This window comes from Pagrus pagrus, assembly GCF_965226575.1.
Source record: "Pagrus pagrus genome assembly, chromosome: 4".
NCBI classification, from domain to species: Eukaryota; Metazoa; Chordata; class Actinopteri; order Spariformes; family Sparidae; genus Pagrus; species Pagrus pagrus.
The window spans coordinates 24448567-24474206 of record NC_140188.1 but is presented as its reverse complement, the minus strand read 5'-3'; the positions used below and the strand labels follow the sequence as shown (position 1 = coordinate 24474206).

Genomic DNA, 25640 nt, shown 5'->3' with positions numbered 1-25640 from the left:
TACATATTTGTAAATGGATGTAAAACCAGCTCAACAAAGCAAAAGAATGATTTATCTTAAAGGGTAGGAGTTAAAAATGATATTGCCACACTAAGAAGGACTCTGAAAAATCAGCAAAATTCAAATTTAGGGCAAGGCAACAACATAAGCAAATGGCATCAAATAATTCAAACCTTTAATTCAGGTATCTGAAGTCGTCAGTGTTTATAATAGTGTTGCTTTTGTTTTTCACTCATGTGATTAGACTGTAATACCTCCAGCTGTTACTCACTTTTAACCAGGTAGTATTTATTACCTCACTGTGATGCTTCTTCCCCCCCCTTTCTTTTTGCTTAAACAATGGAAACAGCACCATGCACGTAGACACACTACAAGGAACTTTTAACTGGTTATAAAACGTAATCAGTTTCATGCTGATGCCTCTATATGACTTATATAAGCAAACGGGCCCATCAGAGAGAAAATTGACTACTTCTCCATGATCAAAATAGTTATTCTTAATGCCTGTCACCAGGTCAATTTCAACGTAATCTGGTCAGATAGGTCATACAGTGAGAACGACTTTATTATGGTGGAGTCCTGAGGATGAATTGAGGGATCTCAGCCTGAAAAAATAAGCTGCTCTGCGGTCTGGTGGTTTCACTACAAAAACAAAGTTTATTTATTTCACCATCATCATCTTTGGTCCACAGAGGCTGCCAGAATCAACAAAATATCAGATATTCTTGTAGTAGCTTTTGGCCCTTGGTAGTGAAAAAGGTTTGGCACTCAGTCTTACCCGTTAAAGAGATTCATCCATACAGTAAGGAGACATTAAATGCAGACACAGCCACAGTTTGTTTTAACATTTTATTACAAATGTACAGCTTATGAGTTTCCATTACCATTGACCTTTTTTAAGTCATTGTTTTTCTCTACTTTATACAGTTTTTAACGTCTTCTGTTAAAAGATAACTCTCCCGTCACCCATCTCCCAAAGTGTAGAGCTGTGAAGAAACACAGGGACAGCAACAGTTCAGGCCACAGTGCACTGCCAATGGCTGACTATCAGAAGTGTGTGTGTGTATTTCACTGGCTGCAAATTTAACGTTTGTACTTGTAGAAGGCTTGGTCCGACTGATAAGTTGAGGGCGTGTGTTGGATGTTGGAGAGTATGTGCTGAATGATGAAGGTGTAGAAAGTGTGTTGGACATGAATCGACGGGAAGCATTTAACATTCATACTAGAGGCACCCTACGTAGTGTCTACTAACTCGGGGAAGGACCGGTCCATGTGCACTTTAGACCCTCCTCCGCCCATTTTGAGATGACTGTAGTGCTATGCCGAAGTGCGCTTCAGAGCTTTCCCATCACCCGATCCTGCATCAACCGCTGCATCTTGCACCTTATGTACTTGAACTAAGACCTTTGGGAGAGTGCAGCACATAATGTAGATCCTACTCCACCCAGCTGGTGTTTGAAAATAGTGCAACTTAGACCACACTGTTGAGTAATCGCCTACATCAAACCGTTCGCCTCCTGTGGATTCCAGTAGGATCGTAAATATGTACAATATAACTACATTAAGGGGTAATACCATAGCGTTACCGTACTCACAAGACTTAAAACATCTACAAGTACATTGGTGTCAAGACTGAAGAGCTGGATGAAGATTGGGTGAACAGATCCCGTAGCCTGAAGCCCACTTGGGCCAACAAATAGACATAAATATCTCGCAGACATAACCCTAACATTTAGCTTAATATAAAATATAGCATGAAAATATATGTTCATATATATGGCTCTAGTCTAAAACTTGGGCAATCATGATTGAAGGGACAAGACCCCGTGCGTGCGTGAGTGTGTGCGTGTGTGTGGAAGTATTGCTGTTGTTCCAGTACATCACTGTAACTCAGCCAATCAAGCACGAGATGATGATGAAGCTGTCCGAAGGCATTCGATAGCAAACAATGATACATTTCATGAGTCTCCCGGACACGATCTGTTTTGACAGGGAACAGAGCAAACAGTCCGACCTCCCCGACAGAGAGACTGACGAACACTGACAGTCCGAGACCCCGAGTGATGATTAAGGGGGCGACAGTGAAAAACAAAACATGAATAAAGTGGACAGAGAAGTGCTGAAGGTGGTCGAGCGTCAATCTCTCAAAGTGTTTGGGGCTAATTAAGGTCTAATTGTTTCTTGCTAAAAGGCAGCAATTCAAGACAAACAAAAAAAAAAGACGACTGAGATGCAACTGCCGTGTGAAGGATGAGGTCAACGTTTCAGGCAATTAATTTAATGTGCAGAGGCTTTCTGATTATAGAATAGACCCAATGAAAGTTCAAGCCACAAACACTGTGAGAAACCAGCCACAGAGTCATTGGAGGAGGGTTAGAGGTGAACCTAAACTAGAAGAGGACGGTCCTCATGGCAGCTAGGAAAGACTTCTTAGGTCCTATCTGCATCCTTTTCTTACAGATACGACCACATTTGTTCGGCACAGTACAACAAGCTTTATACCTACAGTAGGCTAAGTGCGCTATCTTTTTTGAGGAAAAAACAAAACAAAAAAAACACCAAATATCTTTGTTCCCAATGCTGTCTCCCCATTGGCAGAGTGCAGAGACAGTGAGCTAGAAGTGACAACTTCTGTGGCCCAGATCAGCAGGCCGTGACAGAGAATCAAACAGAGCGTGGGCCTGATTGTGCTTGCCAGACAGTCCAAAAAGTGAAAATAATACATGGCAAACTACATCAAGCACACTTGAGGTGTGTAACTGCATTTCAAATGAGACGATTTTCCCCAACTGAAATGATGCGATGAGCATCTCTCACGATATTTACTGTCCAGGTTGATCTGGCGCTTTCCACAGGACTACTTAAAGCTTAACTGCAACACATCAGTATGTGTGTCAACTTAAATGCGACCATTTTGTTAACATGCATGCAAATAATGCGCCCAGGGGAGCAAACGGCCACCAAGTAAGTAACATACTGCTTTAAAGCAAAACTGGGTGGGGGGGCGGTTTAATCCTTATAGACAAACCAGACTGGATGATTTTAATATTCTGCTTGGCACAGCAAACATGAATATGGGATCGATTCTGAGATGATTTCACTGGCTCTGTCAAATGAGGCAATTTGTACGATAAAAATCAAGCCCATAAAGACAGCTGAGGATACACAAAAAGAGCATTTTGATCCAGGTCCTGTCATAATGCACAAAGGGGCTTCCGTTCTGACAGAAAGCTCTAACCAAAAACATCATCTCCCCCTAAATCCGCTCCCCTTTGGCAACTGTTCAACCCCTTGGCCGCAGGACATATTACAACATGAAAAAAGAAGAAGAAAAACAGAACTCAAGTGTCACCCAAAAAAAAAGGGAGTGCTTGAGAAATGCTCAGGACCATTTCACAGGTTATTTCTTTTACGTGTGCATGTTGACTTAAATCCCAGTAAGAGTTCGAGCACATACTCACCACCTGTCTCCCTATCCCACTAAATGAGAATCATATTTCAGACAATAAAATAAACATACATAAACAGTTAAATCAAGATGACAGTCAGTAAAAATATCAATACAAAAAAAAACAATAGGCATGATAAACAACAACAATAAATCACAATTATTCCAGTGTAAGTGTTTGTTTTGTCAGTAATTTTTGTCCTCAGAGGTGCAGACCACACCGATCTGCGTATTCAAAGAAAAAAAAAAAAAGGAAAAGAAGAGAGAGGAAAGAACTGAAAACATGCCAGATCATGCTGTGTACCGCCAACAACAGGGGGGGGGTGACGGGTTGGAGAAAAGCTGGAGCCCCCTGCGAATGCTAACCCAGGAGGAGGCAGCTGAGAGCCTGGGTGAGGCTGGGTGTGGAGTGGTGGTGGAGCTGGATGGGTCCCCAGGGGGCGTCCCTCTCTGCACTGCCAGCTCATCCTGTCTGGGATGGGAGTAGGGGGGCAGAGGAGCGGGGCCGGAGAGGAAAGGAGAGGGGAAACGTCCTGACTCCTCACAGGACGGAGGGACGGAGACGGTGTGGAGTACGTTGTGGTAGCGTTTAACTACTCCCCTCTCTCGCAGCTTACACTTCCTCCCTCCCTGGTTCAGGTTAACGTGGGAGAGGGAGGGATGACGAGTGACAGGTGAGAATAAATAAAGCCAGTAACATCTCAGGATCCAGTTCACTGTACATCGCCACCATTTGTATTTCACGTATGCTTATCACAGTTTAAGCGGTTTATTATACACATCTGATTCCAACAGTTTATTTAGGTTGCAGCAGGCTGTAGTTTCCATCCACTCGTCCTTCCACACTTTCACTTCCACCCTTGTGGAGTTTCTTCTTTTTTCGGTCCTCTGTAGTGTTTCTACTTAACAATCGATTTGCTTTGCTTCCTTTTCCATGCATTATCCAAACTTTGCCTTTCCTCATTGCAGCCATCATTCTCTCGATCACTCCCCATCCCTCTTCCTCCCATCTGTAGTGTTATCATATTTTTCCTCTCTTTCTTCCTCTCCCAGAAGCCCCATCCCATCCCTGTTAGCCTTCCCATGCATTAATCCGTTCTCTCTCCCTCTTCCTTCTCCATCCATCCATGCATTTGTTGGGTCACTGTTTCTTCTCACGAGTGGTGATGGTGACCAGCTGCTTAGCAGCCTTGGCGATGTCGTAGGCGCATTGGATGACCTGCTGAGTGAGGAGCTGGTAGTCCACTGCAGGGGCTCCAGGCTCCGAGGGTGCCGCCTTACGGCACTCCACCTGCAACCGCGAGGCACTGGAAGCCAACAGGCGGAGGGAGCAGTGGACTGCATCCAATGCTGGCCGCTATGGAGAAATGAAGGGAATCAAAGCTGAACGCACATGGTGGAGGTTGTAAACAGATCAAAGAAGATAAAGAGAGCAACACCCAGAGAAAGAAAGAGAAACGGAGACACACAACAGGAGAAATTAAACTTGTGCGGGGAACTTACTTTGGGGAAGAGTGAGGCCATCTCAGTGACAGCAGAGTGGATCTTCTCAGAACATGGAACAAAGCTGAAGAGGAGACAAATGAGATGATGATTGAGCAAACAATTTTAAAGAGCATTTTTCACGTTTTTTTTTTATTTTTTTATTTTATAAATTAAATGATTAAACAATTAACTATGAAAATAATTGGTAGATTAAACAATGAAAACAATCATTGGCTGCCGCCCTTTTTAATATACATACAATCTGTAAAAACACACCATATGTGCACAATTTTTAACCTCTTGTCGCTACTTGTTCTGAGGTATGGCAACAGCACTTGGACAAAATACACAGAGAACTACAGTAAAGCCAGCAACTTTTCAACTTAGATTATGATTATGATTACATTTGCTGTTTCACTTTAGGACTGCGGTGCGTGGGTTTTTCTTGTAGAATAGCATGGAATGGAAGTTTCAAGGACTAGATTTGCCGAAGCATGAAAGTACTATTCGGACAGTGCACAGTTACAGCAGTATGGACATTGAAAAAAATGCCATGTTATGACAGGCAACCACACACCCCCATCCAAATGATCACAAGCAAATGTAATCATAATCATAAAACAGATTAACAAATTGCTGGTTTGACTGTAATACTGCATGTGATTTGTCCAAGAGGTGTTTCCATATCTAGCTGTCCAAGATGACGGACTCTGAGCAGTCCACTGCAACATTAACAGCTGCATTCACTTGGTGCAGTTGTTCATAAGGCTGTATAAATGTAACAACATTTTTGATTGGTTGGCACTAGATGTTCCTGTGACTTCTCAGTGTTTCATCCAATTAAGGAGAATCACTTGTCACCAAGAATATAATTAGTAGTATTCAGATGAAGGTGGACAAAAGGGTTTTAGTGTCACTTTTATCCATCTCTGGGTCATCTCACACCTACCTGTCGTGTTTAAACTCCTGAGCGGCCCTGAGCAGCTCCTGGATGTTCTTGGTCACCTGCTCAGTTTTCAGTATGACATCCTCTGTGCAGGGCAGGGTGGGGTCGGGCTCCCCCGCCTCGCCACCTCCTCCCTCCTCAGACTCCCCGCGGCCTTCCTCCTCGCTGCTGCGGCCCATGCTGACAAGAGGAACACATAAATACACTTCAATTAACACCTTGGACTAAAGCAGAGAGACAGTCACACAGGGCATTTATTAGTCTGGGGCTTTAGTCTCAACACTGTTAAGTGTTCAAAATCTTAAGGGACTGCCTGTTTGCCCTGGATTTCTCATTAACAACTGTTAGTAAAGAGCATTAACCCCCATTTCAGTGTTTGGCCAAGTTTACATAACTGCATGGTACGAAAACACAAAAAACACAGAAAATGGACCTGCTGAGTGTTTGAAAGATATATATTTTAAATACACATTGTAATCTAAATTAATGATATCATACTTACATAACAGATTAATTGATTTGCAAATAGTTTAAGGGCTTTAAATGACTAATAATCTCAATTATGAAGTATCTCATGACAAGTTTGACAGAACACATTTGTCTTGTGAGTGCATACCTGATTTCACAATAAAATTGGCCACTGGTTTCAGAATAAAATGTTTAAATTGGAGATATCACACAGGGAATACTTTTATTATGATTATTATACTTGCAATCAAAGTAAAACTATATCCCAAAAACTACAGGCAGATATTAACACATACATTAACATAATAACACACTCATTCAACTGTACAGTGATTTGCAGTGGGTCTCACCTTAGCGAGAGGTCGTATGTTTGTGTGTTGTCGTAGTCACTGTCAGTGCCACTGCCGTGCTTCTCTGGTTTAGGGACCTGGGGAGGGAAACAAAGCAAAAACGTGGTCTATCAGTGCAATTATCACCCACTTTACCAAAGCTCCAAAGCTGCAGTGCGCAATGGATACATCCTCACACAAAGTTCAAGCGTTTGTTCCCAGTGAATGTGAGGATTTTCACAAAAAAGCTCCACAAAGTTTTTAAAAAAGTGGTTTCGAATCAGCAGTTTTGAATCTTTTGAAGGAATATTAATGTGGTTGCTTCACTGAAAAATGCAAATCATTTGGGGATGTTTGCATTTGCAGCCACATTTGAGTAAAGGAAAAACTTCTTTCTGTTTTGAACATTTGTACTGTGGACCTTTCTAACAGGATCTTGAGAGGTTTACTGTAATAAAAACTAAGGATTAGGGTCAATATTCTAAGCCACTGTAGTATTGAGAGTGATTTTGACAAAACATTGTAAGCCTATAATCTCAACTTCCTAAATGGACTGAGTGCAGGAACATGAAGGTCAGAATATCAGTCAAGAATCCCAAACTGTTAGATGTAAGAACTTACCATGTATCTGCCCATCTCTGTCGATCCAGACAGATACTGGCTTCCATATGGCGTTGGACCCGCTGTACTACCTTTCCTTACCTGTGAGAAGAGGGGAACACAAGGATGGAGAAAGGGAGAGAGAGAAATGGAGATACAGAGATAAAGGGAGAAAGAGAGGTATGCGGACCAAAGAGATGGAGAAGGGAGTGAAAGATTAGCAGAAAGAGGTGGATGATGAAATAGAAGAAAAAAAGAGTGTGGGGACAGAGGGAAGAGATGATTTTTTTTTACATAAACAGCAGAAAAACAAGATGAATGAGCCAGTGAGAGCAGCATCAGATCAACTCGGCAGCTCACCCATCATCCCATCAAGACTACATGCCTCTATAAATATCTAAAGAACACTGTCAACTTAACTAAGTGGTGATGAACAGCTCTACGTCACACAGGGGATCTTGAACAACTACACACATATTTTACACTAATGTTGATCTCCATTATTAGAATGCATAATAAGCAGCGGTGGTGCACAGCAGCATGTGAGCGAATCCTACATTTGATGAAATGGCAAACAATGCAATGACAGACAGAATGCTTACATCCAGAGGATGCACGGCTGCACTGCAGTGAGCAAGGGACAGACAGGTGAAGAGACTGACAGACAGACAGACAGACAGAAAGAAAGAAAGAAACAAAAACAGACATACAGGTAAATCTTTGTGTACGGAGATGGTGAGTTGGACACGACTCCATGGAGGTCTCCACAGACAGTAGTGGTGATGGAGAGTGACTGTGTTTGCATTCTGTAGCTTCATAGATGGTGCTGTAGGCTAAATGCTGCTCAATGCTGTAACTGGTCACCTACTTTTCTGCTGTGTCAGGAACTTTACAGGAAAGAAAATCACTGTTCAGACACCAGAAATGCGTGTGCACTCGCATGTGTGTGGTCATAAATTAAACAGCGGAGAGCTATCTGGGAGGTCAAAAAGGGTTGAAGATGTAAAGGTCACAAGGTGCAGAGCAGGCTAAAGAGTGGAGAAATCAGAGGCGTCGCAAGGCAACCACACAGACAACACAATCCCTATTTTCCATCTTTCTCCTTTGTGTCACACTTATGCAGTTCCCCTTCATGCTGCTGAATAAAATCATCGACTAAGGTCTCATTGTTCAGAGACAAAGCAGTGCCGTACTTTCACATTTTAAAGGGGATCATGCACAACTGGACCTTTCAAAGAGAAAGATCGGGAACTAAGATGCAGGGTGAGAGGAAGTCTAAGGGAAATAGAGAGATCAGGATTGGACTACCACCCATCAGTCGGGCTAAAGAGAGCCAATCAGGGCCACCAAAAGGAAGGTGGGAAATAGAAGGGGCCGGGGGAGTTCTAACTTACGCTGGGTGTGTTGAGGGGCTGCAGGCGGGCTGCCAGGGAGTCCAGGGCTGGGGGACCATGGGCCGTGGGGCCGGGGGCCGCCCCTGGCTCGTACATTGAGAAGGCCTGGCGGTCCCTCCGGTGGGGATGGGAGTGGGGGGCAACCGAGGAGGGCACCGAGAGCCCCGGGGGGTCCGCTCCTGGCCCAAACCCACCCAGACCCCCTCCGCCTATTCCCCCTCTTATCCCACCCCCTTGCCAGTGGGCTCCTCCCCCTCCTCCTCCGCCAGGCCCCCCTACCCCATGGCCAGCTGCCCCCCCAGCCTGCTGGCTCCCCCGCAGCGCGCTGTTCTCTGTCTGCATCCGCGTGATCTACAGGAGAGGAGGAAGGAAGCAGGGAGGGATAAGAGGACGGAGGTAGGGATGGAGGGAGGCACATGGGGAAGTTAAAGGGAAGGGAGGGGGTGTCAACTGAATGGTCAAAGACAAGCATCCACAATCTCAGATACAGTAATAAAAACGCTCATACATATTAGCTCATGTCAGTCCTGGGGAGGGAGGGAGGCAGGGATTAGGTCCTGGGAATGGGATGGAAGGCTACATACCTGCGCATATATATACATAGTTTGTTTTAAAGGGTAAATGAGGGTAAATGAGGGCTCACGTGCACTGAAGTACAGTGGACTACAATCTAATTTGACCAGAGTATTTCTTGTGTGTGCACATACGAATGTTAATGTTTGTCTCAACTCTTCACTAAATCCTTAGTCGAGGGAGAAAATAAACACATGAATGAATCACGGGTCACATAATCTGACACTGGCAGCCGCTAATGATCACAATGAGCTAGTGATGATGACTCACAGGAAACCGAATGAAGAGACAATGAACAACAAATGAGTGTTATTAAGTGAAAACTGTCTGAACTAAAAATGAAAGCTAAAATGAGAACGGGTATTTGTAGCTCCGTCCCTGCACATGAGAATGGCAGCTGCTTTAGTTACTAAGGAACAGTGAGAAGCTGTCACCAAATACATCTTCCTGAGACAACAGTGTAGGAACATGACACCCTGTCAGGAAAAATACGTCAGCTGGCAAAAATATTCAAGTATTCACTTGTCTCTCCATCATCCTGCCCTCCTTCTGTCTGAATCAATTCTCCCTTCTCATTTTGCCAACCTGTCTTTGTCACTTTGTCTTGTGTGTTCTTTAATCTAGGCATCACCCTCTATCTGATTATATATTCAAACTTCTCCACTTATGGCTTTTATGTTCAGCTTTCTAACAGACAATTCATGCTGACCTTTCTTGCATCATCCTGTCTGTCTATCCTGCTCCCTGTTGCTCTCTACTATTAATAAATCAGATCATAGGCCTACATATATGAAATATAAGCTCCCACTTTCTGCTTTCTCTTCTGCTCTGTATGTCTCAACATTCTCCTGTCGTTGAGGTTTTGAACATGTCGACCCTCTGACATTATTTGCCTGATTCGTCTCTGGCCGTCCTTTCATCCCCCCTCCATACTCCCTACCTCCTTCTGCAGCCGCCGCAGCTCCTCGCTCAAGTTGTTGTTGACCTTCATCAGCTGCTGCACCTTGGCTTCCGAGGAGGCCAGGGCCTTCTTCACCTCCAGGTACTCCTGCAGGGTGATGGGACCGTCTGACAAGTCTGACGAGTCCATACTCTGGATTGATAAGACATGCAGACAGGCGGGTAGAAAGACAGACAGGAACACAGACAGGAGGGCAGAAAGGCACAGACAAGGTGAGGAAACGAACATCATGAGACTCGGGACGCTAAATGTGTCACAAAGACCTCATGAAGGAATAACTGATTTATAGCACTGTTTATATTATTACAAGACAAATAGAGGGAAGGTTATGAAAAACGCGTAGACAACAGGCTGCATTGTGAGCGTAGTTGTTCACATACCTGCCTATATACTACACTTTTTACTTGAGGATACCACTAGATGGCACACGTTAGTTTGTTGTCCCTACTGCTGCTGACGTGCTTACCGACTCCTGACCCTGTCACATCCCCATACTGACACTACATCGCTCCTAATGTTCATGCACATACTACATCCTGCGTACATGTAGTGTTCATTTCAACTGACGCTCAAACTGGACGAAGGCGCCAGCCATCATGTGTACGCGCTCGCTTCGTTAAAAGCAATTATATCTTCGGCCTTACAAGGAGAGACAAGGACGCTTCTTGCACAGTAATGATTCGTGGCTTATCACTTTGGGATTGCTATCACACACTTTTTAATGGACTTAATGAACTGACAAACTAGGCCTGCATGGAGTTCCGTACGAACACAGCGGTTTAAAAAGCTTTGGACCTTATCGGGGAAAATTCCCACGTGGACATGCATTATGTGTTACGAAATGATTATACATAAAAACACGGCTTACAGGCTACAGATCAATTATAAGATTGAACAGTTCACAATCAGCAGATTATTAGTTATTCAGCTTCTAAAATAATGATAAAATCAGTCTTTTGGTCCACTCCAGGTTTTGATTGACAGCTTTCACACCAGCCCAAACAAACCAATCTAAACAGGAAAACTAACCGGGGTCCGTTCTGTATCGGCCAACACCATTTTATGGTATTAACAGTGTGTCATTTTGGCAGTTTTTATGCAGTAGTAGTCAGGGGACATGTCGATCAGTAACTTTTGAGCTGGGTAAAACAGGGCTTGCAACTGTGTGAGAGGAACAGCGCTAGCCTGCAGCCTCTAGGCCAGTACTACAGCTGATCACACATATGTAGACAGTGGAGCCTTAGTTCTTGTTCTCAATGCACCATCTGCCCCCACTTCCTGTGGCCCTGGAGCCAGCTCATACTCAGTCCTGTACCACTCCCTAAAACTGAACCATTTAAAACATATTTTTACACCATTCTCTAACGCTTCGTTTATTATTCATCTGACCCCTGCCCGATCCATTTCTGTTTTACGTTCTATGCCTCCACTTTGCAGTACTGAGAATACCATACTGTATAACTGATTGTAATGCCATATGCTACCATACAATTCAGTCTTATGTGCACAACCACATAATGAATGCACATATTTCTAGAATGGAGATGGGAGTGAAACTTGTGGCGTTTCAATACTTTTTCCCACTGAGCTAAACAAGACAACAGAAAAAGGATAGTCACTGGTTTAGCTGTTGTTTACTTTGTCATTTCTACACTCCCACTCTGCACCATTTTCCTCTCTTCCTCTCCCACTCAGTCTCTTCTCTTCCCTCTCACTGCACACACTCTCTTTCTCTCTCTCTCTGTATGAACAATGCCTCTCTGACAGGGACCCAGAATAGCTGATGATGTCACTCAGGAGCTATGTGGCAGCCCGGACTGTAGCCACTCCCGCAAAGCATGCTGGGACAAGCAGTCATTAAGAGGAAAAAAAATGGCAAAGCTTTGCTAGCTGATGCAACTGTTTCTCTATTATTTTGAGAAGCTGTTGTGAATGAGAGGCACGGGACTGAATTGTTGAGTAACATGTCAGAATGTGCAGAGATGTGTATCAGTAGATTTTTACAGTGCATATGGCAAGATAAAGAGTGGGTGTTCAAGTACTATACCTTTGCGCGGTTGCTGCGTTGTGTGTTGTTGTTGTTCTGGGTGGTCAGCTCGCTGTCTGTGTCTTCATCAGAGGCTACACTGTCATAGTCATGCTGGTCATCATCAATGCCCAGGTCCAATGGGTCTGACAAAGGAAAAATGTGCTTATTTATTACACTTTTTAAAAACACAGAATGCTCAGACCGGTGGGACTGCTGACTCATTTCAGACAGCTTTCTTTCCAATTTATTTCAGTGGCGCTCTCCGTACAGAAGGTTGTTACAGGTTGTTAGTGAGTCAAATTTCTATACAGATAAAAATACATGGCCTGGCCCAGCACAAAAATATTAAATCACTCTTATCCTCCATCCCTAAATTGTTGAACTGAAGCTGTTCATCATGTAGCTGCTTGCAACAATTACTGTATCACACACATTTGATCAAATGTTTGAGGCTTTGAAGTTCACATAGTGTGCTCATGATCAGTTTCATATTTTCAGTATCTACTAGCGACAAATTTAAAATGTTTAATGTTCAAAACTCATTCTTTTTCCAATACTCTCCATTGCTGCAGCACCTCGATTCACCCTGTCTGAATGCTCAGTTTTAGTGCCTGTCTCTATAAAACCCATGAAGTTTTCATACTTTTTGAGTATTCATTAAGAACTTAACCCTGATTTGTAATAAAAAAAGACGTGAAAATCTCACTTTCTACATATTGGGACCTTTAAAGTGCCACCTTGTTGTACAGATAGGTGTTAAAAGGTCAATAAACTGACCTGTATCTATATCTGTAACAAGTTATTTGCTATTCTTTATAAAGCTTTAAAACTGCCCTCAGCTCTAATGTGTTTGTCCCTTCCTCCCGGTGTCTCACCAGTTGGGCTGCTGAGACCTTTCCCCTGCTGTCTCCTTTTGGCATCACTCAGGATATCTATGATGAGCGTGGCAAACTCCCGAGCGTTGAAACGTGCCAGCTTCTGACGGCCCTGAGAGAAGAACGAGTCAGGAGTTACTTGGATCGTCATATACAGTATGCACACATGTGCACACAAAGTCCTATCATGAGTTGTGTGGAATACAGAAACAATCCAGCCCACAGTCAGCAGTTCACTGCCTGTGTGACTACTGTGGTCAATGACCATGTGCTGTGGAAAAACACAGTCATTCTTAACACACACTCAAGTGTGCTCACACATCCACAAACACAAGAGAAGAAACATAAACCGTGCAATTACAGAAGCACGTAGGCATCCATATAAGAGAATAAAAAGGTGAAGTGCTGAACTATTTATAAGACATCACTTAAGAAGACAAAAGAAGGGAAAAAGTTCAACTCTAAATGTGTGAGAGTGTGTTTTTCTCTCGTCTCCCACCATAAATAGACAGCGGTCCCTGACCACAGTGAATTGCCCAATCAGGGCAGAGCAAACGTGGTGATGCGGGTGTTATTTCTGTGCGTGTGCTGGTGTTAAAAGTCAATGTTTACACTAATGAGCCACACAGATGAGGAGAAACTATGTGAGAGGACATATAGGATTTTTCTTTCTCACACAGAGAACGAGGGAGAGAGGGGGGAGAGAGAGAAACACAGATGGATTACATCTCTCCTCCTCTTTCACAGCTGAAGAACATCCCTTGTCAATTTCACACTCATTCTCGGCTTCTCCCCAAAACACATACACTGTCTGACTGTCTAAGATATCACCAAGCTCTATTTCTTTCCTTATTGCTTGCAAGTACTTTCACCTTAGTTTCTTCTTTTCTCAGTTTTGTCATTGCCTACAGGTACAAAAATATCTACAACCCAAATGCATACAAGTATATGCATGCCACCTGTGATTATCTACGCCGTATGTTGGTGTATGAATCAGTGTGTGTATGTTTTACCTGGTTGCGTGTGGCAGAGTATTCAGGATTGACTGGGAGGAAGGGCACTGCGCTGCGTTCTGTTACCAGAGTGCTGTGGTTCTGGGTCGTAAGCCATACTGGAGATACAAACATGAAGCAAAAAATAAGTCACTGTGTGTGTGTGGGGGTGTGGGTGTGGGTGTGTGCGTAGTAGAACATGGACAGCCACTCCATCTACCCACGCATGCACACAGACATAAACAAAGCACAGCAAAAACCATACAGTAGATCTTTAAACTGAATCCTGGCCCCTATAATCCACCCTTGTGCTTTGAGCCCTCCCCTTGTGTGTGGCTAAGTGTTTGTGTGTGTGTGTGTGTGTGCGTGTGTGTGTCTTTATATCCTCGCCACTTACCTGCGGTGCTTCTGTCAGTAAGCACAATCTGACTGCTACCGCTACTGAAGGAAAGGGAGAGAAGGGCAAGAAAGAGCCGAGGAGGAGGAGGAGGAGGAGAGAAGCTCAAGAATTTCTGAGGCACTTCCTCACTCCGTCTCTCCTCCTCCCTCACTCCATTTGGCCTTCCTCTTCAACACTCATTTTCCTTCTCTCCTGGCTCTGTCCCTCAAATTCACTCTCTATCCTCTCAAGGTCTATTTTCTTTCTGTGCCTCCTCAAAATCCAGGTCAATGATGTCGTGTGGAGGTGTTTTCTATTGTTTTTAACATCTAGTCTCCTCATATGAGAAAAGCCGAAAAATGGACAGGAAGTGTGGGGGGGGGGCGAGACTCACCTGCATCATTTTCTCTGCGATCTACCTCGTCGTAGACATCCATCGCTAGCTCCTCAAACAGCCGATTGTTGAGCTGTCACACATACAAACAAATTGATCCCAGATATATTAACAGATGTATTCGTACCTGCCTACACATCAAACACAGGTGTGAAAAACAAGAGAGAGCAAAAGAAGAAAGAAATTAAAACAACCCGATATTGTACAGTCGTCTGGGCTGCCATTTCTTGCATGGCATGTGACTTATGTCCTTCAAATGTTGAGAAGTGACCATAAAGTCAAAATTTTGGATAACCAGCATTCTGTGAGGCTAAACAGATGGCCCTGGACTGAACAAACATTATTCTGGCAAGTATCAGAAAATCTGGCTGTCATGCCAATCAACTTTTTTGCCCATTTTCTTTCACCAAAGAAAGGACACAAGAAAACTGCCTCAATCTGTTGTCTAAAGTTTCTGACTTAGACATTTCTCACCGCTGTCTGCAGAATTGTAATGCAAATGCACAATAAGCCACGAGCTATGTCTCACAATCCAATCCAACTCACCGCTTGGAGCTTCTTCTTGGCAGCCTTAGCCAATTCTGAAAGGTCCAGACTAGAAAACACAGAGGACAAGAGTCAGAAAGGCACCACTGAGAGACAGTGGAATAAAGAGATGGAGAGAGAGAGGGAGGGGGCAAGATGAGGATATGGCAAGAGGAGCAAGAGTGGAAGGGTGGGAAGGGTGTCTGGCTAGGGGGGGGGGGGGTCAGGCGTTGGGAGGGCACATTTAGCTGGGGTGGGATGCGTTGGGTGTAATGGTGACTGCCATTTGGAACCTGAAAGCAACACTCTGAGCAGTCCCAGGGGCAGGGTGCATCTCTGATTTTGTAAGGTATCAGCACACACTGTAGATATGTTAGTGAAAGTGTAGTGTAAGTGCATTATGTGAAATTTTATCTCATGTAGACTTAACATTTGAATACATCAAAGTGTGTGGTGTGATTCTCCTGAGAACAGGAACATCGTACTTACTGCAGGAGGCCCTCTGAAACTCTATTTCATCACAGCCTCTAGTCATTTTTTCCCCTTCATAACTGTACAGCTCTATTTTCTAGTGGTAACAAATTAAGGCCTAATAATTGTCCCAGTGTGAAACCACTGAAGCTCATTCTGGTATACAACAGGGAAATCTAGAAAAGATGGGCTAGCAGAGAGAGGGGGCTGAAATGAAGGAAGAGATTATGGGGGGAAAAAAAGGAACAAGGAAAGTGAAGATACCTCTGTGTCGGGCACTTAGGACGAGCTCTGGCTCCACCAAGCGCAGCGAAATGGAGAGAACAGAAGACGAGTGAGAAAAAGGAAGAAAGAGACAGAAAGAGGGATAGAGAAGCCACATCAAAACAGCTTTAATTGTTATTATCAAGAGGAACCATTCACCAGAACAGAACAGATGCAAGTGGAGTTAGATGGCAGCTCAGAAGTAAGACCCGCTTAAGTAACAGATAGAATTTGACGTGCACTTAGTTTTACTGCCTAATATGTACATTTGTGAGTGTACTTTTTAAGCTACCTCTTTGGCTCAGCAGTAAAATCACACCACCCATCAAATAGCTGAAAGAAGCTGAGCCAAGTACTACTGAAGTTGATTTATCATAACCTGACTGTGCACTTCTGCACCTCTCAAATCAAACCTGCGGATTGGGATTAATAAACCAAACACACCTCATGAATCTAAATCATTGCAGGTACCTGTTATGGCTTAGATCACCATTTACAGCAAACAGCCAGCTTTGATAGAGATGCCAAAGACCTCCTTTATCTAATTTTTTGGGTGGGGTTACACATGCTGTGGTGCCACCCTCTGGACAGAACTCTAAACTGCATCAGTATAAATGAATCCATGGCAGGCAGACCCCGTGGAAAGAAGTTTAAGTATATTAACAAAGACACTTCATGCAATCAAAGCACATCATGCATGCAAAAACAAGACACTTAAAACCACTTTACCAAAAATCGACAATGTCACGATGCATACCTGTCTGCCATTTGAGGAATGATATAATGGCCATTCTTGTGATCTGAGAAGAGGAGGAGAGGAGAGTTATAGTGCGGCTGGTACAGAGTAAATAAGTGCACTGTTTCCACTATCATTATTAATGTTACATTGTGAATTCTTCTTGTTGAGAGACATTTATGTTCAGAGGCCTTTATTTTTAAATTTTATTTAGAAAACATGGGTTTGTTTCTGCTTAATTTTGTTTCCCCTCAGCAGTGTTTCTGCTATGGTTAAAGTGGTTAAAGATGCAGATGTCATTGATGTTGTTAAATGTAATATTACTGCTATAAAGTTAATTTGGTACAATGAATCAATTCTTTCTCACTTAATCGCCTCACTAAGTGTTCAATGCCCTGCATGACTGTGATGACACAATCAACGTGTTTTTAAGAGGAATAGTATTTACTGCAACAGTTGATGTTTAGTACTCACAGTTACACACAGTATGGCGATCTCATTTTACAGCCCTTAAACACCTGACAGATATGCATGCATTTCCACTATGTTATTCATTTGTAGTACTTGCACATTTTCCTTTCTGCAATTAAGGACCTTAAATCTAAAAAGCTACCATAGTATGTCACTGAGGCTAACTGCTATGCTTAAGGCCAAGTGAGGCGCACACACACTGGTGCTATGGGTTACCTGGGCGCCGTCCGCAAAGGTAGAAGGCTAGTCTGTCTGTCAGTTCATACTGACACTCTACCAGCCGCTCTGCCAGCTCTATGTGGCCCGCCTGCCTGGAACACAGACACAAACACAAAATAAATTATACTCACTTGCAGTTTTCAACTTTTTTAACTGTCTTGCTTTTGACCTCACCATTCTCCCACAGCGGATTGAATTTGCAGTTTTGGAATCAAACAGTTTTATTAATCAAGTGTGTTTCCACTGTCTTGTACCTTGCGTAGTCCATAGGCGTGCGTCCGTTGATGTCAGGTGCTCCGGGGTCTGCACCGTACACCACTAGCAGCTCAGCCTGCAGGATCTGGCCTGCTTTTGCCGCCACATGGAGTGGGGTAGTGCCTTTCTCCTGGAGGGTCAAGGCAGACACACAAACACAGTCAGAGGCATACAGAGAGTAACTGAACAGCATGGCTAATTGCTAAATGGAGTGAGTCAGCGAGTAGATTTTTTTTCCTCCTGACCGGGTGGAAGAAGTTGGCCTGAGCGCCAAGGGACAGGAGCCGAAGACACGTCTCTAAACTCCCCGTCCGCACACTTGAGTGAAGTTGCTAATAGAGAGAGGGGGAGAGGAGAGAGACAGAGAGACAGTGTCGGGGGTGGAGAGATTAAACATCAGTTAGAAACTGAAACAAGCAGCATCCCCTTATTAGCACAGTGGAGCTCCGCAGCATTAGAGATCATTATTATATCCTGCTGTGTCGTTGAGATCACTTCCTGCCAGGGGGTTTCATCAGCGAGTGTGTGTATGCACATAGCTTGTGTTTATATGGGAGTCCTCCCACCGACTTCTATAAATGGAATGTCCTTGGTGCTTACACATGCAGTTCAACAATGTGGCAATGTCCGCATAGGCCAATCAACCTGAACTCATAAATTGTCAACTCCTCAGCTGTTAAATATTGAGCCCTCACCTTACTGAGGTCCTTGGTAGTGACGCCATCATCGTCGCGGCAGGGCAGCTTGTGCACAAAGGCCAGCATCTGGTATTTGGCTCTGATGAAATCTGACTTAGTGGGACTGCACAGGAGGAGAAGATTGGATAGTTAACTAAATTCAAATGTCAGAAAAAAACATGTTAATGTGTGTGGAAATAAAAAACATATTTGACACCACAATACAGGTCGCTGTGTCATTTAAATTATGCTCTGCAAAACAAATTTTACATTTTTTCCTGAAGACCGCATTTGATTCCAACCGCTGATTTGTATTTTAATTGAAAAGCACTTCATGTTATTCTTCTTTTGATTCTTTGTTTGGTGAAAATCCTACTCTCTTATCAAAAAATAAAAGTCTTGACTTATCAACTACACTCCTTATAAAGCCTGCTCATCAAGGTCTGAGTGAAGTTCCTTTCTACTTTACTTGAATAAGCCAGAACTGGTTACTACTGCTTTCCAGCTTGCTTTACAAAGACATTAACACTAGCGATTATGAATAATTAAGCAGACTGATAACCAATATTCGGAACCGATATACATTTGCTGTAATAATGAAAATCAAAATTTAGAATAACCTGTGATGATGTGATTCAATTTTCTGTTACTTTATACTTCCACTCTACTAGTTTCTTTGCAGATTCAGATTATTAAGTTATTTAATAGGCAGTAAGAAAAGGAAAAAAAATGATTCTGATGATCTGAAAAATGCTGAAAATGCTTCTGCTAATCGGACAGGCCAGTAATCGGTCAATCTAAAATTAACATCATACTATACAGTATATCTGGGGTTTTGCACAATGTGCTTACACACATTTGTGTACCTTCAGTGAAATGGTTTTTCCTGCAGTTCCAATTCCTGATCTCAGGACCCTCTAATAGCAATACAAACCTCCACTGACAAAAACTATCCTGTACTTAGATACACAAACCCTGTGAGAACAAACCACGATTCATTCGGAAGATGATCCATGACTAAGAGACCGAAACTGTTTAGAGGACATTAAGGAACAACTGGGTGCAATTCTTCTTCACAACTGCAAACACCAATTATGCTCAGAAAGGTTTTATAACATTCCTGCACCGCAGGGACAATCATTTCCTCCAGCAAAGATGAGTGTGGGTAGGTGTGCGATAGTTCTGTCCTGCGTATTTTGAGTGTGTAGGGAGAGTACTTACTGGACTTTGTCCTGGGGGTTGGGTTTCCTGCGTCCGCTCTGCACCTGAGCAGGGTCCAGGAGACTGTGTTCCCATATGGAGTTGGCCCCGTTACTGGCCAAGGTCTGAACCATCTGAAACATACACACAGCAGTGACTCAGTGATGGCTCATCACGACTCAAGAGAATTACCACCGTCACAAGAATATGTTGCTTTACAGTCCTAATGCAATACTCTACTCCTGGGATTTATTGCATTCAGAATGACCAAAAACAAAAAAAAATACAAACTAGCAAACATGTACCAAATACAAATGAAAAACCTGTGGGAATAAATGTACATCCTAAGTGCTGAGTCAGATTTCTGTACTCACCCTCTGTGATATTATTCTGGGCCACAGGTACTGCATTTGTTTTAAGTTTACCAGCCTGTACCTGCTCTTTTTTCGCCTTCCCTCATTTTACACTTCTCAGCCTTACCTGCAGTAGTGCGGGAGGCCATCCGCTGTGCCTCAGGTGTTTGACTATGGAGATATGGCGGCCTAAGCTGCGGTGGACTGAACAGCATTCATCACAGATCAGGACCCCTCGGTTGATGCTGGTCCAGCCCGGGTCTGTCAGACAAACAATAAGCGGATGATATTACCAACCCTGTAAACATGCTGTGTGTGATGGTAAGGCTTTTCAGTATTGTTCTGAATCCTAAGTGCTTCACCACAACAGTCACTTTAGTTGAGGCTGCATGACCACTCCAACTGTGTGTTCTCCATCTGACAATGAACCTCTCAATATAATGAGGAGGGTGGGCACTCAATGTGCTCTACAGACTGTACGCTGCTACTACATATTGCACACCGATACCCTGCCCAGGCTTCATTCAAGGTCAAGTCAAACATATGCTCCTTAGTCCACTACTTTACCCACAAGTGGTATTAGCCTATTGTTGGTGCCCCTGCCACAAAGAAAACTAGACTGCGTTTTGTCTTCCTCAGAGTAGCAACTGCCAACAACACAGGACAAAATGGGAGTTTATTCATTCATTTAGTCTATAATGGAGATGTGAATGCAGTTAGAAATGGTGCCAGGCACCCAGCATGACCAGATCTCCAGTCAGCCTCCTTTTTCCCAGGAGATATGTGGCTGGTACAAGAAAAAATTGCATAGTGAAAGCGAGGCTTATAGATAACCAATAAAACGCGAATGGTGTCATTATAAATTGGTAAAATGGTGTCATCACCTCTAAACTATCGATATTTGATATAATGTAAAATACCACAGGGATGAAATGACACATCATTGATGGAAAAATGTTTTCAGCACAACAGCATCTGAGTTAATTTACTTATGACTATAGTCAGAAGACTGAGAAGAGGCAGGGCTATGTGGGCACTGCAGCGGGGTGTGTATGTATGTGTGTGTCAACTTGTTGTTGAGGAGAGGAGAGAACGAGCAAGCGCAGCAGGTATGGCTGTATCAATAATGCAGAAAATAAGTATTGAAACCATTTTAAATACTCAGAATCAATATGTATCAATATATCGATGTTTTTGACAGCAGTAATGCAAAGTACCAAATAGCCGGATGGAGTTGGATCATAGACACATGACATGTTTAGGCCAAATGCCGAGTTGTACTATAACTCCCCTTAGCCCAGCATTCTCCATGAATTGTGACTCACTAATGAACTGTACGGATGCAAGCTTTGATAGAAGTGCTTACCAATCGAGGACTCTACTGAACCTAACTCTTAGTTAAAACCAGTCACCGAAGTGATATGAAGAAATGTGGAAAATAACATGTTAGGTAAGTAATAATGCTATGTAGGTCTGAAGGTCAAAGTCAAGTCAGAGTCCAATACCTCAAGACCAGACCATATTTGACTGGTTATACTAAAGATAACAGCAACACTGTGTGTGAAAACAAGAAGAGTTGAATATTTGGAGATTCAAGATATTTCAGTTTGAAAAAGGAAAAATCACTAAAATGCGCATTCTCCTACACACACAGACGGACCAAGTAAACTCTGATCTTTCAGACATAAGCAGCTTGGTGTAAGACCAGTGGTGCCTCACTGGCTGAGCCAAGTCCCAGATCTACTTTCCAGTAGCAGTCTGAGATTTTCATAACATTTGGTATTTTTTTTAGTCTGTTGGGTGTGATATTGAAGTGATGTATATAATTCTGGGGGAAGCATCACTTTTTCTATCGAAAGAACAAGCACTTGACACTTATTTTCTAAGTAACTGTGAATAAGGTGAGGATGGGAAGAGAAGCAGCTAGGGCCAATGACAGCTGACACTGGCAGACTATTCACAGCCTGTGTCTAGGTCATGTTTATGCCCTCAGGACACTGATGTGACGAGCCGCTTACAACTAATACAGTCTGCAATATCATAACAAATATATGCACAATTACATGTGCATGATGCATGCGCACACATCTACTATCTGCTTCAGTCACTCTCAGGCTGGGATAAAACTGTCTGGGTTTAGGGTATTAATGGAGCTAAAATAGTCCATCATCAGATGAACTGACACGCTGTAAGTCTTTTGCCCACAGAAAAAGTCGCAGCAAATGCAAAACGGCTTTGATAAGAGCTATAGCCTAGTTTAGAACAGTAGCCCGTAGGCTTTAGAGGCCGGACTGCAGCAATTTAATTCCTTAATCTGTGTAATAAATATAAAAACTCCCACAGGCTATGCTATCTGCTGGGCTCGCTGGATCAATATGAGGCTACACCATTAAGCTATTAGACCTGAATAGACTATTGGCAGCGGCATATTGGCCAAATCTGCAGCATGACATAATTTAGCCTAAAGTTGGCCTAATTCATCAGTACAACATTGGCATTTGTTTTTATAACTGTCAAGTAAGCCTGCATAAAACATGCATGATAATGAGTATTAATGGTGACGGATAACATTTATAGCTGGGAAAACTAGTCCTGAAATAAACACTGCAAATGGTGTTTGCATTTACATCGTTTGACTTGTAACTGGTAAGTTTCAAGTCAACACAAGTTAATTCATATTTCACACTGAGGAAATCGCACACCCCAAAATAACCATTATAACGTTCAGAAGCCACATGTAGGTCCACTGGCCAGAGTCATGACTAGCTTGACTGCAATTCACACAAACAGTTATTATTCCCCCTAAAGCTTGTCAAACTCGACTGAACACCACTGTCAACATGTTGAGAATATAACGCAGTGAAGGAATCGGACGTTACCGTCAAACTGCTCCTAATGCTTGCACAAGGGTCTCAATTTCTTATACAATTGCATCTGTGCTCAATAAAGACTTTACTATCATGACAACATGATTCATTGTTACTCTGAACCGTGCAGATTGCCACAGCGTGACATTAAAGCCTCCTGAGGCTTGGCCAGGACAAGGAGTATCAGTCGTCCTTTGTAGCCATGCCATCGAGTTATCCCCTAGTATGACACAAAGCTGGGTAGCAGGGAGGTGGCCTGTCACCAGTGGCTAGGTCAGCATTTTGCACAACGCACTGCGTGTGTGTGCATGTCGTCGTAAGGAGGGGCTTCACGCAGAAAGCTGCTAGTAGAAGAAATATATGGCTAGTAACAGGTACGCCAACACAAAGAAGCCCACTACTGAAAAATCAGTAATTGCATCTAAGGAACACCATGTGAATAGACTATTGCCTTAAACCATTTTTTCCTTTATCGGAAAACAATTAATTTGTCAGGGTTACTTTATTTTGCTACGGCATTCAAGGACAGGGTTTCAACTGGGTTTAGTTAGTTAGATTATGAAGTGGGAAGAGCATCGGAGGTGACAGCAGAACAGAGAGCCAGTCGGTGAAGCAGGAGGGTAAGTGTACGGGAGCAGCAGGGAGGGGGTTCGGGTCATAAAGCAGGAGCAAGGTGCAGCAGGCAAGATTCTGAACACTGAGCGGTGGGGCCCTAAAGCTTGTAGACAGTCTTGCACACACATAGACACTGCCATGATGGGGAGCAGCTGTGAAGAGAGCAGCTGCTGTGATACATGTACACATGAATGAATGAATGAATGAATGAATGAATGCAGGCAACACACACAGGAGCACCAATAATCAGGTGCTTCAAACTAAACATGAGGTCATGTGAGGCTACATGTGAAAGGCAGTGGGTAGAGAGGGGACACCAAGGTTGTGTAGGCATCACCTCTACCTCACTTTGCGACAAATACACATGGAGGCAAAGAGGTAAAACTAACCTACAAATATCAATGTTCATTGCAGTGACCATACCTATGTTATACACACTACTGAGGATAATATATTACTCTTATCTCTCAGGTGTAGTTTGAACATATTTCTCTTTTTCAACTTAATGTTGAAGCAAGGTAAATATTCCACTTAAGAATGGCTTTCACCTAAATGTATTTACTGCTCCATTTACAAACTGTGGAGCAAACTGGAAATACTGTGAAATGAGTGAGCTAAATGCATAGTAGGTGAGCTCTTTCAGGGTTTTCAAGCAGTAAATATGTGACAGAAATATAACAACAGATACCGTTAAAACGACTGGCTGGTAGCTGGCGCGTTAGCCGCATTGATTTAGCAATAACTTGCCGTTTAGCAAAAGTTAGCCGGACTGGCTAACGTTGCTGCTAAGCTAGCAGCGTTAGCCAGGTACACAATCTCCAAACGCCGCCGCCAAGTGTAACAATAACACAACGGGTTTGAAACATACCCACGATACTGTATGTTGCTGCGTTAAGTGCAGCATAAATGTTTAATAATGGCCCGTAACGCAGTGAGTCAAAATCATCTGCTCGTTAGCCAGGCTAGGCTAACAGAAGCAGTCAGTCAAAAAATCAAAACAAACGTCTCTCCGAGCAGGAAGGCGACATAAATCTGACACTCACATCTTCCACTGCAGCAAACAAACTGCCCCCACATATGTTCTTGGTCAAATAAATATACATGTCAAGCTGCTCAATGGGGCATATTAACGTTGAGCAGCTATTAGCCGGGGATATTTCCCGTTGTGATAACACGCCTATTTTTCACTGTTTATTTTGGGCCTAAGCGACGCTTGGAAGCCCCGGCCGTTTTCCTGCTCTGCGGACCCGCTGACAGTGACAGCAGCTTCGGCCCTCTCGTCCCACCATGTCGCCCTCCCGACGTATTGTTCCAGTATAGTGCTCTATTTTTGATTTATTTTCATCCTCCCTACCTGGCGCACTGCAGTCGGCGCAGACTTCTGTCCTCTGTAGCTTTCTTGACATCTCGAAAGTCGCTGAAATCGAGAGGTGGATGTCGGCGATGATGTGGTTCGCCCTTTTTCCCCCGAGTTACCGACCGACGTCTGCCGTCAACCGATGCGGCCCCTGAATCCCCGGAAGCCGGGTGGTGTGATCGGCTTTCCCGGCCAGCTGACAGTTGAATTTCCCGTTTGTTCCTGCGGTCCTTTCGCCCACGTTCGCCACTGAACTCAAGCCAAGAGCCAAGTTATGTGAACATAGTTGATCCGGCTCGTTTGGATGAACCTCATATGATAATATTTACTAAATCTGTTCGCTGCATTGCCCGCAACTCACCGAGAGACGGCAGCTCTCTACCTGTCAGTTTCCGCACACACACCCAACATCCCTGCAGCCTACCTATGGAGGGGCAGGGAGGGGTGACGGGGCAGAAATAACCCTGTCAGTATGTAAAGGTTAGCTGGATATTACAGACTGAATGGACGAAATAGAGTCAATCAACTAAATAATATATGTTTTTTTTTTTTTTTACATCTTCTAGCCAAAACGCAGCTATATGTAAGAGATCCTATTGAACTTGACCTACTTTATGTCCTTTGAACATCAATATAAGGATTTCTTCAATATTATTTACAGCAGATATTAGCTTTTGTGCCATTTTAAAATTATATTAATTTGACAAAACTTTTGTTTATTTTTGTTATTTATTTATTTATTTATTTATCACAATAA

The 25640-nt window shown here is 43.3% G+C and overlaps 1 protein-coding gene across 3 annotated transcripts; it reads right to left on the bottom strand.

The window, feature by feature from the left end:
- Positions 1–835: 835 nt before the first annotated feature.
- On the bottom strand, positions 836–25306 carry git1 (G protein-coupled receptor kinase interacting ArfGAP 1). Of its 3 annotated transcripts, XM_084351669.1 has the most exons (21): positions 24881–25306; positions 20172–20305; positions 19713–19825; positions 18510–18615; positions 18060–18146; positions 17814–17944; positions 17557–17651; positions 16891–16933; positions 16134–16160; positions 15420–15468; positions 14874–14946; positions 14122–14219; positions 13109–13220; positions 12252–12376; positions 10184–10336; positions 8671–9021; positions 7298–7378; positions 6698–6774; positions 5883–6059; positions 4952–5015; positions 836–4805 (listed from the first exon to the last, which is right to left on the bottom strand). In XM_084351669.1, the coding sequence occupies exons 1-21, from the start codon at positions 24930–24932 to the stop codon at positions 4590–4592; spliced, it is 2364 nt and encodes a 787-aa protein (XP_084207795.1). In that variant the 5' UTR covers positions 24933–25306; the 3' UTR covers positions 836–4589. The 3 variants fall into 3 exon arrangements, with proteins under 3 accessions (XP_084207795.1, XP_084207796.1, XP_084207797.1); XM_084351670.1 differs by lacking the exon at positions 16134–16160; XM_084351671.1 differs by lacking the exon at positions 8671–9021 and having other exon boundaries at positions 24881–25302.
- Positions 25307–25640: the final 334 nt, after the last annotated feature.

Excerpts from the sequence above, each read along its gene's own strand:
- git1 (XM_084351669.1), bottom strand. The coding sequence starts at position 24,932 with ATGTCAAGAAAGCTACAGAGGACAGAAGTCTGCGCCGACTGCAGTGCG. Across the intron at positions 16,161-16,890 it reads ATTCCTCAAATGGCAGACAG|AGCTCGTCCTAAGTGCCCGA; the intron begins GTATGCATCGTG and ends TGGTGGAGCCAG. Across the intron at positions 13,221-14,121 it reads ACTCTGCCACACGCAACCAG|GGCCGTCAGAAGCTGGCACG; the intron begins GTAAAACATACA and ends TTCTTCTCTCAG.